Source organism: Pseudorca crassidens, chromosome 16 (assembly GCF_039906515.1).
Source record: "Pseudorca crassidens isolate mPseCra1 chromosome 16, mPseCra1.hap1, whole genome shotgun sequence".
Lineage (NCBI taxonomy): Eukaryota > Metazoa > Chordata > Mammalia > Artiodactyla > Delphinidae > Pseudorca > Pseudorca crassidens.
Genome location: NC_090311.1, coordinates 58,862,741 through 58,878,893, shown reverse-complemented (window position 1 = coordinate 58,878,893; position 16,153 = coordinate 58,862,741). Strand labels below are relative to the sequence as shown.

General features: G+C 50.6%; 1 protein-coding gene across 20 annotated transcripts in view; it reads right to left on the bottom strand.

Annotated features, from left to right (window-relative positions):
* Positions 1 to 8,078, bottom strand: part of CAMK2G (calcium/calmodulin dependent protein kinase II gamma) — a 54,361-nt gene extending 46,283 nt beyond the window's left edge. For 7 of the 20 annotated variants that reach the window (XM_067710488.1, XM_067710486.1, XM_067710490.1 and 4 more), the window contains exons 1-2: positions 7,870 to 8,073; positions 6,419 to 6,513 (exon numbers count right to left, since the gene is read on the bottom strand). In XM_067710488.1, the coding sequence (XP_067566589.1) occupies positions 6,419 to 6,513; positions 7,870 to 7,934 (160 nt within the window). In that variant the 5' untranslated portion in view covers positions 7,935 to 8,073. Of the gene's footprint in view, positions 1 to 6,418; positions 6,514 to 6,798; positions 7,062 to 7,869 lie in introns of those variants that run through there. The other 13 variants (XM_067710491.1, XM_067710496.1, XM_067710493.1 and 10 more) reach the window with 7 other exon arrangements.
* Positions 8,079 to 16,153: the final 8,075 nt, after the last annotated feature.

Here is a 16,153-nt window from a genome sequence, read left to right as displayed (position 1 = left end):
ACACCCTTGACTTTTCAAAGGGTATTTCAAAGTTCTGTGCCTGTGGCCCCAACATGGGTTAGGAAAAGCTTCCCAGAGCCTATCGAGTTCAGATGCTCAATGTGGGTCTCTCCTCTTGTTGCTCTTCCAAGTGCCCCCCTCCAGGCCCCCCGTAGATATCGCTCCGAGGAGTATAAACAAGGGCAGCATAGGGATTTGGTGTCATAATCCACATTCCGCAGCTGCTTATAAACAGTCCCTGGCCTTGGGCACTGACTAGTGGGCATCCCAAGCCACAGTCTCACTGACCTTACCCTGACATTGTGATGCCACATCCATTCCTCTGTGAATCTCACTCTAAAGGTGCAAAGTCCCCAGTTAACAGCAAAGTCCGTGTATCATGTAAGAGCAGGGGCCACAGCTTCTAATTCCTTCACACCCATACACCCGGGAACTAGCTGAGGGCTGTGAATACAGTGAGACGGAGCCTGAAATGTGCCCACGTGAACCCCCGGGGCTCTGTCCTTTAACCTGGTGTCCCCCCTTCTCTTCAGTCCTAACTTGAGCAGTTTTAACTGGGTGACACAAAGACCTGAGCCCTACTTTGGTCTCTGAATCTTAAGACAAGAGAAGCTTTAACTGAGGAGGAAAAGGAGGGAGGCACCGAGAAGTGCCCCATAGTGAAAGTCTCCCAAGCCAGCTTGGACAGGGAAAATCCCCATGGGGTCACTAGCAAGCCCCAAGAAGGCAAAGTTCTGCCTCTGGACACTCGCAAGGGCCAGAACAGGGTCAGCTGCCGAGTTCTCCATGCCCCTGGCAGGGCTCTGGGTGCCTGCAGCCTTTGCCCACTGTTTTGGTGACATTTCCTTCATGGTAACCAGCCCCAAGTAAAACATCCCAGGAAGCAGCCCCTAAAAATAGCTCCTCCCAGGGCAGCAGCAAGCAGGGGGAGGGGAAAGAGAGGGAGGAGAAAAGAGGGGAGCAGATGGGAAGCTGCTGCTGCTGATAGAGCCCAGGAAGTATAGGTGGTGTTGGGGGGAAGTGGCTGGAAATATCCCCATCATAGAGCGGTCTCTACCCACAGAGGTGGTTACAGATGACAGCAAGACCTAGCCAGCCGAAAGGAGGGATTTGCTCCACTGGGCTTAGAGCTCTGGGCCTAGATGGAGAGGTTCGGGGGTGATATATCAGGATTTATCACAGGAACTAAATATCCAGAATATGTGTTTTAAAGGGAAGAGTCAAAGGGTAAGTGAAGTCCATACTGCTTAAGGATGCTGGGATCTGAGCACTGGCAAAATCACTGGCATGCCTACATCTCAAAACAAACCAATCTTTTGTGTCTTGGTTTCCCCACTGGCTGTGGGACAGATCTGGCTGGCCAGGGGCAGAAGACAAAGGGCCTCTGCCGAGAGGCACTCAGAAGGTGCAAAGTGCCCATTTCTTCCTGTCACCACCCTTTTGGCACCCATGGGATCAGGCCCATGTCAGCCCGCCAAGGCTGTCCAGAGAGCAGCGAGCACAGAGATGGGGCAGAAGCCTGTCACACCCACTCCTCCCCTTCCCTGCTGCTCCCCAGCCTCAGCAGAGAATGGGGTCAGCCACTCACCTCTAGGGTTTCAGCACAGCCTCAAAGCTTGGAGCACAGCTCCTAACAAGGGACCAGAGCAAGCAGCAGGAAGAAGCAAGCAGCAGGGCTTCCCCTACTGCCACCTTGGATGGGGCCACCTTCCAACCTCCATCTCCACCCTATGATGCCAGCACCCCAAGTCACTCTGGGAAGGGGCGGGAGGGCAGGGAGGCAGGCCAGTGTTGTGCGAGCTAAGTCACACAGCTCAAAGCATGACTGTGTGATGAAACTGGCCCTTAGCACACAGAAGGGGCCTCCAGGCTGCTTCCTCATCTACCCAGGGAGAAGGGTCAGAGGAGCTCCTTCACTTATAAACAAGTTGCCCATTTCTCTGTCAACAGAAATTGGTCTGTTTTATCCTCAGGAGGAAAGCACGGTTTTGGATCTAATATCTAATCTTCTTAAATGCTTCCTAAAGTCCCAGAGTCCCAGCATTCCCGTGCTGCATAGATTTCTCTTTCTTCTGCCCCTCCCTCATTGCTGTATCACCCTCCTCTCTCTTCATCCTTAACAGGAAAGTCTCACTTGGAGATACCACAGGGGACACAAATGTCATGGGGGCTACTCAGGCCAACACTAAGGGGGTGGAGACTTTTAGCTGGCACCACCGAGGGGGATCCTATTTCACTCCTCAGGGCCAGCTGGACCCAGAAAGGGACAGTCTTTGCCCTTCTGGTGGCCAACATGCGACAACTCCAGCCACTCAGCTTGCCACAGTCTTGGACACGAACTGACACCCCAATCTGGGGGCTCAGAAGCAGGCCTCTAATCACAGAACAGCCCATGTACACAGATGGCCACATACCGGCCAAGACACCACCTGGAGAAGGCTGGGCTAAGGTGTGTCTGGGAAATCTCAGAGATCATGGCAACAGCAACTGTCACAGCTGTCGCTGATTTTAGACAGCATTTCTTACAAGTGTGGCTCAGGGTCTACCTGCATGAAATTCACTAAGGCACTTGTTAAAAATGCAGATTCTGAGGCTACACCCTAGACCTCCTGAAGCAGAATCTCTGTGGATAGAGCCCAGGAATGTGCATTTTTAACCAGTCTTCAAGGTGATCCTCTTGAACACTAAAATTGAAAATTGCTGCTTAGAGGAAGTCCCAACATTGCCCTATAAGGCTGTTTATGACACGGAAGGAAGATGATAAGCTGCACTGTCTTCCTATATCTCCCACCTGCTTTATTCTCCAAGCACAGGTCTTTAACCTCATCTGTCCTCCCCTACAGCTGTGTCAGGCCTACAGCCTGGCTCCATGGATGAGAAAGGGGGAACCCAAGCCAGCACCAGGGTACAAGGGATCCAGCAACTTGGCTATGAGTTTCCTGAGCGCCAAAGCCAAAAGGCAACCAGGCTGGTTACACAGTCCATTCACTCAACAAGTACAGGAGGCTCAATATGTATCAGGCACTTTGCTGTATCAATATGTATCCGGCCCCGCCCACACCAAAGTGAAAGAAACAGATATGGTTCCTTACCATTACCCTCCCAGGTCCTGGGGAAGGGGAAAGCTTTTGCTGCATTTAGCTTCAACAGAAATTTCTTCACATGGGGTATACCGGTTAAATAAATAAATAAGCAAAGCAAGTGCTGTAACAGATTTCATAATATTGTTACCAACAGCACCTCTTAGTAAGGCTAAGTATCCCATCATAGTGAAAGCAATTGGAATTCAGATAAATGGTCCAAATAGAGAAGTTTCTTATGACGTGAACTGCTCCAAAGATAAATCCTGAACTATGTAGAGAAAAGAAAGGACCATTTGCCCTTCAACTGTAGCAATATGGGAAATGCTTTGGATATAAGCAAGAGAGTGGGATATAAAATGTTATGCTCCATGAGGTGAAAATCTATATGCATATGAATAAAGATAAGAAGAGAATATGAAGATTTAAAAATAAAAAAAGACATAAGGGCTCAGGCTTCTGGGGGAGGGGGTGCTCTTAAATCTTAAAATAACGACTTATCATTGCCATCACCTGGCCCACTAGCTCTGCATCCAAGCCTATTTTAAATGCCTCCTGCAGCCTAGCTGAGAGCTAAGCTTGGAACCACCGGCTCCCTTAAGAGCCCCAACTCTACACCTACTGCTGTTCCAAAGCAAATGGAGTGACGTTATGTGACTTCAAGTGACTCTACGTAGACAGGCCCGCAGACAACAACAGCGCTCAAGGCTCAGCCACGTGAACTCATGCCCATGGGATCCCTGGTCTTGTCGCACAGCCACCACCATGGGCCCCCGAGGCCACCGTGACAAGAAACAACAGAGCAAAAGAAGGATTCCCATCCAGAGCTGACCCCCCAGAAGACCAGGTCATCTCTCCCCATGCCTCCTGGGCCACCTTACCATGGATGCCAAGGAGAACCAGCCTGATACGCTCTTTTTCACTCGGCAGCACAGAGGATCACAAACAAGAAAGATAACAGGCAGAGAGACTCAGCAAACACAGCAAGCTCCTTCAGACCCTCATGGATGACCCTGGTGGGCCCACCACATTCCCAGACACAGAAATCCAACACCTGTGGAGCCCCAGACAGACAGACAGCGACGAGTGAAACCCAGCCCCAGCCGCTGCACCTTTATAAAATATACAGCGTAAACTGAGAGGCTTCAGGGAAGCCACGGCCTTCACTCCCTAACCCCATGGGCACCAGCCTAGTGGGCACTGGCCCAACCCTCCCCAGGAGCTCACACCCCCCACGTCCACACCTACAGCACAGCCCCTGGCTGGCTCCCTCCATCTCCAAGACAACACCCTCCCACTCTCAACCTCCAAACAGTACGGGCACTTACATATTCCTCAACTCTCTTGTTGGCATCTGTGCCTATCAACCAGGACCAGACCTCTGTCCCAGAGTTAACCTGGCACACAGGCCACGCAGCAGAGCCCCAGTTTTGGCATAACCATCTCGAGAGAGGGGGAGCTGCTGCCTAAAGCATATGATCTTACACAAGAATCTTCTTGGGGAGAAAAAAAAATCAAAGAGAAATGAAACCTCATCCCACTTGGGCAGGGAAAGAAAGATATCAGCTGGGAAAGATGGGACACGGTTGAAAAAAGGTGAGGACTGGAAAGGGACATGATCACATCGGTTAGGGAAGTTCAGATGGGTAGGGAAGGAGTAGAAAATGATGGCCCAAGGCAGGCAGCTCCACAAAGTCACCACACCAGCTATCCTCATCCCAGAGTTCAGCTCCCAGCTGTCTCTCTCTCTCCCTCCCTCCCTCATCCCTGGGTCAGAGGACAGTGGTGCGATGAGGAAAGCAAAGCACTGCATCATTAACTGGAGACACCAGACACCAGCCCCATTTCTGATGCACCAGGGCTATGCTGTGTGGGCACGGGGAGGTATCCATTCTCAAACCGTCATCCCTGCCTGCGCCCTGCATCCTTGGCCAGAGGATGTCTGCCAAAGAGTCCAGCCCACCACACTGTCCCGCCTCCCCATGGAAGGAGGGCATCTGACTGCCCACATATCTCTATGGCAACCATCGCCTCCAACTCAAGGTACCCAGAGAGAAAGAAAACAAACAAATAAGTCAACTTAATAGCCAATGTAGAGGAACAGCAAGAGACAGGGGCTGGGAGGGAGACAGCAAGACAATCCCTGCTTGTGAGGATGGAGAGAGGCCCTCCCAGCCAGGAGGCAGACACAGCCCTGCTAAACAGGTCCCAGAATAACTGACATGATAGAAGCCCACTGTCATTTTATAGCTTCTCCAATGCTTAGGGACATCTACTACATCTCTTACCCCAGAGACGCCCAGGTCATTACTGGCCATGGCCCACATCTTCTCCAGGGCATCTGTCCTGGCTCCTAATATATTTATCGCATCCTATTGCCTAGTCTTAATTCCTTTCTGTAAGTCTCATAACCTTTGTCTTGGTGCTACACCCTGCAGCTCTCGATGACCTGACCCATCTACATACCTCCACAGTCACCACACCTGTTCACAGAGCACTTCACACATTGTTGGGTCTATACCTATCAGATGAGGTGAGTTTGGCAAGCACCCAATACAAGGTGCAGGGAGTGTAGGTTCAGGTGTGAGAGACAGGGCCTGACCCTCCTGGCCTCAGGTACTTGGAAGGATCTCACAAGTTAGGCCCTCAGGCCTGGGCCTTCACAGTTCTCAGATCCCGAGGCCAAGCTGCTTCCACTCCAACCAGGCCATTGAGATTTCCAGACCATGAGGCATCAGCCTCCACCCAGGACAGACTGCATCTGCTGTTGCTGCACCACCAACTTTGTAATTTGATCAAAAAAGCAATCAAGTTCATCTGGCAGGATTTGTTCCTGAGAAGCCCTCGACAGTAGCAGCCTCCCCTGATGTTTACAGATTTCCTTCCCTTGGGAGTCTGTTCTGCCGCCTGCTGGGCAGGGGGAGGCTGGATTTGTCAGAGCTGTTCACTTACTGCATTTTCATCTTAAGTCCCCACTGGGGTACAGGGATTCGGACAGCCCTGGAGTGGTTACCACTGCCCCAAACACAGACTCCAAATGACCCAAATGAAGAGCTAGCCACCCACCACTCCCCATATCCTCCACCTCCATAAAAACCAAACTCCTTTGAGCCTTCACAGACTACTCCTCCCAGCAGCAACCTACAACGCTTACATCTTCATTCTTTTCTACCTGTTCCCCATACAATTCCTTGCCTGGTTTCAAAGTCCACCCACCCTGAAATTCCAACGCTTCTCCAAGTGCTAAAACGAACAATCCCCAACTCCTGGAGCATCTTCAGAAGAATCCATAGCCCTTGGAGGCACCCTTGGGAGAGACCAAGATGGGGAATACTCACCCCGGGCAGATAATTTCTTGGTATTGATGATTTTTGCTGCATACTCCTGCGTGGAGGTTTTCTTCACACACCTGCGGACCACAGAGAAAGCACCCCTGGAGGGAGAAGGGGGAAAGAACTGGGAAACGGAGCAAACACACTTCAGGTCTGAGGACAGTGATGCTCCCAGCACTAGATCTTTAGTCAAAATCACACACACACACCAGCGTAGTACCCATCACCATCCAACATGGGGCAGAAGGATGTGGCCTCTGCAGGACACTCAACAGATGTGGGTGGAGGACCACCCTACTCCCACACCCACATCTAGTTCTGGGCGAAGCAACAGCCCTAACCTCAGGCTGTGCATCAAGCTGGTGGCAGATGCTTAAAACACACACCTGCTGCATCTCACAGACAGCCCTGCAGTCCCGGCCTAGAGGACCCGGAGAAGGCAAGAGACCCTGCCCTCTTCTCAGCAGGAATAGTTGTGGGTAGGAGGAGAGATTAGAAAGAGGGTATAATCCTCTGAGAGAGAAATCTCCCTCAACCATGGGGGAAGGTGGGGAAAGTGAGGCTCAAATCCCCCTCACCCGGCTTCATCCCACTGCATCCTGGCTCAACTGACAGCAGGGAAAGAGAGGATCCAGTTGTGGGTCTCAGACATCAACAGCTCCCCTTCCCCATGATATTTCCCTCTACGTCTGCGCCCCCCCCCCCCGCCCAGTCCCCCACGGGAGCTTCTACACTCCAGCTCTGGAAACATCTAGTGGGGCGGGCAGGGCGGGGGCTGCAGTGGCCGGGCTCGCCGCCGCGGGTGGGGGTGGGGGGGCTGGGGCTGCTGCAGCGGCCTGCTCAGTGCGGAGGGGAAGGGGATGCTGCGGCTGCGGCGCGCGACTCTCGGGACCGCTGCAGGGATGGGGGGAGGGGACGGGGGTGCTGCAGCACTGCCCAGCAGTGGGGCTGGGTTCCTGGAAGCTGCACTAGCCGGGGGCGGGGCCGGGTACCAAACATCCCCCCACACCCGGGCACCGCAGCGGGGTTGGAGCTGCAGGGCCGGGGAGGGTCCTGAGTGCCAGGCGCGTGGGACATAGGACGGGATGCTGAATGAGCTCCTGAACTGAGTGGGAAGGGGGCAGCGAGCAGGTGGGGTCGGGATGGGGGGCGCCTTAAGGCTGCAGGAGGGGCGGGGCTGGGGGCGCCCAGGAGCGCTCCAAGGGCTGCAGTCCCGGGGGCAGCGCGGGGTGCAGCAGCCCGGGCAGCTGCTGCAGGGCTCGGAGGGCGCTGCGGGGCAGGGAGCTGGGGGCGACGGGGCCCCCGGAGGCGGCTGGCGGGAAAGGCTGGGGGTGGGGCGGGCCGAGGGGGCGCTGCAGCGGCTGGTGCAGGGCCGGGGGGCGGGGCGAGGAGCCGCATAGCGCCCGGGCGGCTGGGGCAGGGTGGGGGGGCCCCGGCGGGCGGCGGGCGAGCCGTACTTGCCGAGCTCCTCGAAGAGCTGGTAGTCGTCGGTGAAGCGGGTGCAGGTGGCGGTGGTGGCCATGCTGGCGGGCGGGCGGACGCGGCGGTGCAGCCCGCGCCGACGTCGGTGCACAGTCACCGCCGACCGGCCGAGGGAGCAAGAGGAGGAGACGGGGCTGAGCCCGGCAGCACCGCGAGACTTTACCGGGGAGAGCGAGGGAGGGAGGGACACCCCCGCGCCGCCCGCCCGCCCCGCCCCCAGCCCCGCCAGCACCACCCCCCCCCGCCCGGCCCCCGGCCCGCCCCCGGGGAGGGGCCTCCCGCCGCCGGCCCCGCCCCGCCCAAGGGAGTCGCCTGGGCTGGGTCGAGCGCGCGGGAGAGCGAAGGGGAGGTGGGGGGTGGTCTCAGCCCTGGGCCGCCCGGAGGGAGCTGAAAGGTTCGCGACCTGTGGGCTTGTCTCAGGGCGGACCCTACAAGTGCTCAGAACGTGCGTGCGAGTGTGTGTGTGTGTGTTGGGAGTGTGTAGGGGTCTGGACCACCGAGTTTTCTGGTGAAGCTCCACACTCGAGTCCGGCGCACACGATGTGGAGAGAGGGCCAAGATCAAAAAGCCCGTGTCACACTGCACACTCGGGAGACGCCCCCAGTCTGCAGAGCCAGCTCTCAGCAGCCTTCCTTCGGGAAGCTGACAGTCTAGACTGTGTAAGCATCAGGGCCATTATTAGATAAAACCCTTCAGGCACGGTTTGTTCAGGGAGACCAGGCCAGGGCGAAGGATGCAGGTGGAACTCTGCCTTCCTGCACTCCAACCTTAGAGATGAGAGAATGTTCTCTCTCCGGCCAGCTAAGAAAGGGATGAAATGGGAACCATTTAGAAAAGGCTTTGTGCGGTGTGGGCTAGAAGAGCAAGTGGAAGGAAGAAAAAAATAGCCCCATTTTCTTGCAGGCAGCCTTTATTTTATTTTATGGCACTCATCACATTGTGTAATGATATGTTTACTGGTATGAGAGGAAGTAGAGCAAGAGCATGGCTGTCTTAAGAGTGAGTTCGGGGTCAGACTGCCTGACTTGGATTTCTGGGCAACTCACTGACCAGCTGTGTGGCATCCGGCAAGTCACTTAGTTTGTGCTTCAGTTACCTTATCTGAAAACTGGGAAGAGTAATAGTAACTAACTACCTCACAGAGTTTTGAGTATTAAATGGACTAAATCACGTAAAGTACTTAGAACAGTACCTGGTACCTAAGTAGAAGAGTGTTAGCTATCTGTTTAATATTTGCCTTCCCACTAAATTGTAACAGGGCAGGGCTTCTGCCTGTTTTGTTCACCACTCTTTACTCAGCCCCAGACACTTAGTAAATATTTGTGGAATGAAGGGACTCCTTGGGGCCCTGGCTCCTGTCGCCAATGTCAGAGGATGGTAGGACGGAGGCTCACAACTGTCTCGGCAGAGGAGAAACAGGCCGGGCAGGTTCCTGACCTGCCCGGGCAGCTGTACCCCAAGTCAGAGGCCAGCCCCTACTGGGCAGGGCGGAGCTCAGCCAACTGCTGCAGCTCAGTCTTGATTACAGCAGGACGCCCACTGGGAGTTGGGCCTCCATTGTCAGCAGGCTGGCTCGCCCGGAGAAGGCAGCTGAGAGGCTGAGAGGCGTCCCAGCCTCCCAGACCACCTCCCTGAGGGGGTGGGTGGAGCAAAGCTCCCAGGGAGGGCTCCTCTCCTTTCCTTAACCAACAGCCCTTGGAGCTGGTTTGAGAACCAGACTGCCCAGTGGGGGTGATTAAGGGAATAGGAGAGGAAAAGCATTAATAGATTGCCTGGAAGGAGGGCAGAGGGCAGAAGGGAAGGGTTGAGGTGACAGAATATCATGCCCCACCCCTCCTCAGGGCAACAGGAAGTAAGGCGCTGGGGAGTAAGGCCACTTCCTATCTCGAAGCACCGGGGTAAGAGCCTGGTTCCAAGTCCCAGGGTGGGGCAGGGCAATGAGATTGTATACACGTGGATGACAGTAAATCATCCACCTTAAAAGCAGAAGTGATGGCTAGCCTGCACTCTAGTAACAAGGCTTGCATATTAATCATCAGTGTGCCATTCCTGAGCCCTCAAGGCAACTTGGTTCCCGACCTCCAGATGCTGAAACTTTATATTCATTAATGTAAGGTGGAGTGAGAAGATGGAGAGACGTCAGAACAAGCACAGGCCAGGGCTGCCACGGAGGCCCCTAGGGTATCCCAAGGGAAAACAGAAAAACAAGACGACAAACCTGACCTGTTCCCAGCAGAGGGTGAGGGTTCTACTACCTCATTTCTCCCTCCCTCCCTCACTACCCTCAACAGCCTCTCTGACGTGGCCGCAGTGGTATGGCAACCTCATGGGGTCCAAGAGTGGCTATGTTCCATTGCAGCCGGTCCCCTGGTAAGCACCAGTACTCAGGCCATGCCCACAGAGCGGGGAACAGGGATTTACACAGGAAATGGATTTCCTGATAATCACCAGAGGAGCCCCACTAGGCGGACCCTCTGTCATTCTGCTGATCTTTCTCTTTGGAGTCTCTGAAAATTACACCATGGGACTTCTCCTTGAACGAGAGAAGCTTCCCTCCCTAATTTTGGAATGCAATTTTAGAGTATAAAGTTACTTACTCTTCAGAGTTGAGGAAAATGGGGCAGTTGAAAGTGAGGCTTTCTTTTTATTGAAGTATAGTTGACACAATATTATGTTAGTTTCAGGTGTACAGCAAAGTGATTCAGTTATATATTTGTATATATTTTCAGATTATTTTCCATTATAGGTTATTACAAGATATTGAATATAGTTCCCTGTGCTATGCAGTAAATCCTTGTTGCTTATCTATTTTATGTATCATAGTTTGTATCTGTTAAGCCCATACTCCTAATTTACCCCTTCCCCCCTCCTTTTCCCCTTTGGTAACCATAAGTTTGTTTTCTATGTCTGTGAGTCTGTTTCTGTTTTGTCAATAAATTCATTTGTATTATTTTTTAGATTCCCCATATAAGTGATATCATATGATATTTGTCTTTGTCTGACTTGCTTCACTTAGTATGATAATCTCTAGGTCCATCCATGTTTCTGCAAATGGCAATATTTCATTCTTTTTTAAGACTGAATAATATTGCATTATATATATATATACCACATGTTCTTAAACCAATCCTTTGTTGATGGGCATAAAAGTGAGGTATTTAAATGCAAGAGGGATGACACTCTTGGAAACAAAGAATAAGTACCTGCTTGTTATGGGATGTTGTAAAATAAATTTGAAAAGAATTCAGTCTTGTACTGCAAGGGGTTTTTAAATCCATACTTTAAATCCACAGAACCCTATGGGTTACATGGTCAAGCCCCAGCAACTGCTTAATATACTGGGGTTCCACATAAGATTTTGTTGAAAAAAAAGAGTCCCTGGCTAAAAAAATTCCCTGAAAGAAGTTTGAAACCCACTGGGTAAGTGGCTTCTGAGGTCCCCTACAACTCTAGGATTCTATGACTAGTTTTGGAGAATTAGGGGTGATGAGGTCAATGGCCTTTCTCCAAGGACTCTGAGAAAAGTTTTTGTTGTGAGGCATTTGAAACTAGTGAGAAGATACGATAATGGGGGAAAGAAACAATGAGAAAGACAAATGAAAACATTTACATAAGCAATCCCCAAACTAGGAGGGGTTAAGGGATGCCCCTCTCTCCCCTGGATGACGCTTCAAATCACAACCACGCACAGAAAAGCTGATATGCCCCATCGCCAAAGAGAACTACTCCCAACCAAGCCATTGTCTTTGGTAGGAGTGTTTTCCCATGCCTCCTGTGTCTAAGAGCTTGAAAAAAGGGTTAAGAACCACGAATTAAATCAATGACTGCGGTATTTCTTAAAAGAGAAGCTGAGGTATTTTAAGTGAGGGGCTCAACTCCTACTGGGCATAGGGGATGAGATTTTGGGGTGACAGGCTGAGAATATTTGGAGTGAGAACTAAAGCATTTGGTGTGAGGAAACGAGGTGTTTGTAATAGGGTCTGAGATGCAGGGAATGAGCTGAGCTCAGAATTTCAGGTGTGTTGTAGGAATGAGTTTCAGGTGAGTTGTGAGAAGCCAAAATGATTGGAGTGAGGGGCTGAGGGGCTGGCAGGGAGGAACTCCCTTCCATTTTGCAGCTAGAGGGCTGGTTCTGAAGGGCAGACTGATTCCTGCCTTCTGACCCTGAAAATCCAGGTCAGGGCTCCCTTGGCCTCTCGACCATTCCCCTATAGGCTGTGTGCCCCTTGAAGACAGAGGGTACCAGATCTTTCTTTCTTGTATCCTCAACACCTAACACAAAGCCTGGCATATAGTAGGTGCTCAGTAGGTATTTGTGGAATGCATGAAGTATTGGGGCAAGGGGTTGAGTTATTTGGGATGAAGAGGGAGCACTGGTGGAGAGGTGACAGAGCTGTCATCAGAGGTAAAAGGGAGGAGCTGAGGTGAGGTGCATGTCCTGCACCAGTGGGTATGGCCTGGGCATGAACAGCAGCATGTGGGGCCCCCTGGTGGGCAGACCTGAGGTGCACAGGGTGCTTAGAGGGAGAGACAGGAAAGGCAGAGAAGATAATAAAAATCACAATTGTAGCTAACATTTAGGGAGAGCTTGCTACACGCAGGGTGCAGGCACTAAGCACTCAACATAAGCAATTTCATTTAACTCTCATCACCACCCTGTGTGTGTAGGAGCCATCAGCCCCATCTTCGGAAGAGGAAACTAAGTCTAGAAAGGTAAAGCAGCTTGTCTAAGGGCAAATAGCTACTCTGTGGTAGAGCTGGGATAATGTGATTGAAGGGAAATGAATAGAAAGAGATGTGGGGGAGTAAATGGCATGGGGGTTCAATTCGATTGTGCTCATACCACCAATAGGATCTAGATTGGAATTTTAAACCCAACTCACATTTATCCCAGTGCCCTAGTCCTGAATCCAGGGACTAGCTCAGAGGGGACACTCATCCATTCATTCATTTCTTCATTTTATTAAGCACCTCCTCTGTTTCAGTCACTTGGGAAATAGAAGACAACAATATGACAAAATTCCTGCCCTTGGAGAACTTACATTCTTGTAGGCAGGTGATGAAACTAGAAATAGGTCATTTTAGACTGGAGTAAGTTCTACAGAGAAAATAAAATAAGCAATGAGGCAGAGAGTGAGGAATGGGGAGGGAATAGAGAACCACTTTAGCTGAAGTTCTCAGACCTGGCTGCCCTCACAAAGTGACTTTTAAGGGAGACCTAAATGATGGTAAAGAGGTGGTCATTTGAAGATCTGGGACAAGAGCATTCCTCAGAGAAGGAAGAGCAGCAACGACCTGAGATAAAAATATCTGAGGGGTGGAAAGAATGCTGATGTGGTGGGAGCAGAGTGGGCAAGTGGGGAAGCAGGAGGAGGATAGGACCTAGAGCCCTAATAAACCCCATTGTCCTGGTATAACCACAAGGGCAGGCTGCCTCTGTCCTCACAGAGGCACAAGACTGGAAACCCCAGCTCAATGTGAGAAGATACCTTGATCAAGGGCGGACATAAATCTGGGCCTGAAGCCAGAAATGATGCTGTTCCTTGGATACCATAAAGAAGGGTGGTGGAGATGGGCACAGGATGAACTCTCAGCACTCTAGGGGCTCTGAGGGTGGTGTGCAGAGGGATTCTTGCAGAAATAGCCAAAGTTGTTTGTTGCTCTGCTTGTTACAAAGCGAATTTACTGACACTGAGTTGTGGTGAAGGATAGTACAGCATTTATTTCAGGGTGCCAAGCAAGGAGATCAGACAACGTGTGCTCAAAAGACCTGAACTCCTCTATGGCTTTCAGGGAAGGGTTTTTAAATGCAACATTAGGGGTGAGGGTTGCAGGGTGCATGATCAGCTCAAGGACTTTCTTCTAATTGGTAGGTGATGATGTTTTGGGAATCTCAATCATCAACCTCCTGGTTCCAACCAGTCTGGGTTCTAGTGCTTGTGGTCAGAATATAGTCACCATCCTCTACCTGGGTCGGGGTGGGGGCATCTTAGTTTCTACAGAACAACTCAGAGATATGCATCAGATTGTTATCTATATCCCTTTAGAAGGAACCAGGAGTCCTGTGATTATTCTAATCATTAACTACTTGAATCTGCTTTTTGGAACTTGGGGAAGGCCTAGGAGACTAAAAGGTTTTCTGTAACAAGAAACGGGAGGTGGGGGGAGCTTCCCTGGTGGCACAGTGGTTAAGAATCTGCCTGTCAATGCAGGGGACACAGGTTCGAGCCCTGGTCCAGGAAGATCCCGCATGCTGCAGAGCAACTAAGCATATGTGCCACAACTACTGAGCCTGTACTCTAGAGCCTGCGAGCCACAACTACTGAGCCCGCGAGTCACAACTACTGAAGTCCGCATGCCTAGAGCCCATGCTCCAAAACAAAGAGAAGCCTTCACAATGTGAAGCCCGTGCACCACAACAAAGAGTAGCCCCCACTCATCGCAACTAGAGAAAGCCCAAACGAACTTTTTGGCCAACCCGATATTAATGATAATAATTATTCCATTGCTACCCTTGACCAGGTTTCTTCAGTTTTTTTCAGCTCTACAGTGATTTGACTATCTTGCTAATGACCTACGTTCAGAATCTTGGAGTCAACTTTGACTCATCCCTCACCTGGCTTAGGGGGCAGAGCTGAGTTTGAATTCTGCCACTTACTAGTTACGTGACATTGGGCAAGTTACTCAAACTCTCTGAGCCCTGTGTTCCTCATCGGGAAAATAAAGATGTCATAACTTTGCTGTGGGGTTGTTATAATAATTTAATAAGAATACGTGTTGGTGAATGGCTCAATGTCTGATGCTATATAAATGGTAGTTTTTATTATTATCATCCTGTGTATCATCAGGAACTGACACCAGTAAATTTTTCCCTTTAAATTTCTTTGTATCCATTTCTTCTTTTCCATTTCCCTCCCACCATCCTAAACTAGGTCTACCTCACCCTCCAGAGTTACTGCAGTAGCCGACCTAACTTTACCAACTAATTTACCAAATTTTATATTTCTCTTCCTTTCTTTCTTCTTTCTTTTTTTCTTTCTTTCCCCTTTCCTCCCTCCCTCCCTCTCTCCCTTCCTTCCTTCCTTTCATGAAATATTAAACACCTACTCTTTTTAGGGCACTGTCTCAGTGCTGGGGGTGGAGCAGTAGATGAAATACATGCTGTCCCTGCCCTCAGGAAGCCTACTTCTAGTGAAAGGGACACACTATAAACAAACAAATATTTAATACATCAGTGAGTGCTAAGTGCTATGAGGAAAGTTAAAGCAGGGAAAGGGGTTGGAGGTGCTATTTAATGCAGGGTGGTCGGGGAAGGTCCCTCTGCTAAGCCCAACATATATGCAGAGATCTGCAGGAAATAATATCATTTTAAGTAGGTCACATCTTTGCTGAAATGTTCTTGTTTCCTTCAGAATTAAGTATGGGACTTCCCTGGTGGTGCAGTGGTTAAGAATCTGTCTGCCAATGCAGGGGACACGGGTTTGATCTCTGGTCTGGGAAGATCCTACATGTCGCAGAGCAACTAAGCCCGTGTGCCACAACTACTGAGCCTGTGCTCTAGAGCCTGCGAGCCACAACTACTGAGCCTGTGAGCTGCAACTACTGAAGCCCATGTGCTCTAGGGCCCGCATGCCGCAACTACTGAGCCTGCGTGCTGCAAGTACTGAAGCCTGGGCGCCTAGAGCCCGTGCTCCGCAACAAGAGAAACTGCCACAATGAGAAGCCCGCGCTCTGCAATGAAGAGTAGCCCCTGCTCGCCGCTACTAGAGAAAGCCCGTGCACAGAAACGAAGACCTAAGGCAGCCAAAAAAAAAAAAAGAAGCCACAAATATTAAAAAAAAAAGAATTAAGTATGAATGCTCATGTATAACTTTCTAGACCCTCTGTAATTCTATGTTATCTTGTGATTTCGTACCGCTCCCAGAATGCCCCTGCTTCTGCAGACATGCTCAACGTGCTTAAGAATGCACATCATTAGATTAATAGTACTTATCTCTGATAGTGGTATTACTGTGAACATTTTTCTTTAAATGTGCTTTCTAAATGTTTTATGATGAATTTACTTGAATAACAACGACAATAGTGTCATATTTTCTCTTCCCCATCACCTTATTTTAATCTTCATATAACCCTGCAAGGTGAATTTTATTATCCCCATTTTACAGATGAGAAAAGTTAGGCAAAAGAGTTTGCACTGATCCTCTGCACTCAGCTCTTGAAATGTTTGGCACCTGATGACAGGCTCTATGTTTGCTTTTA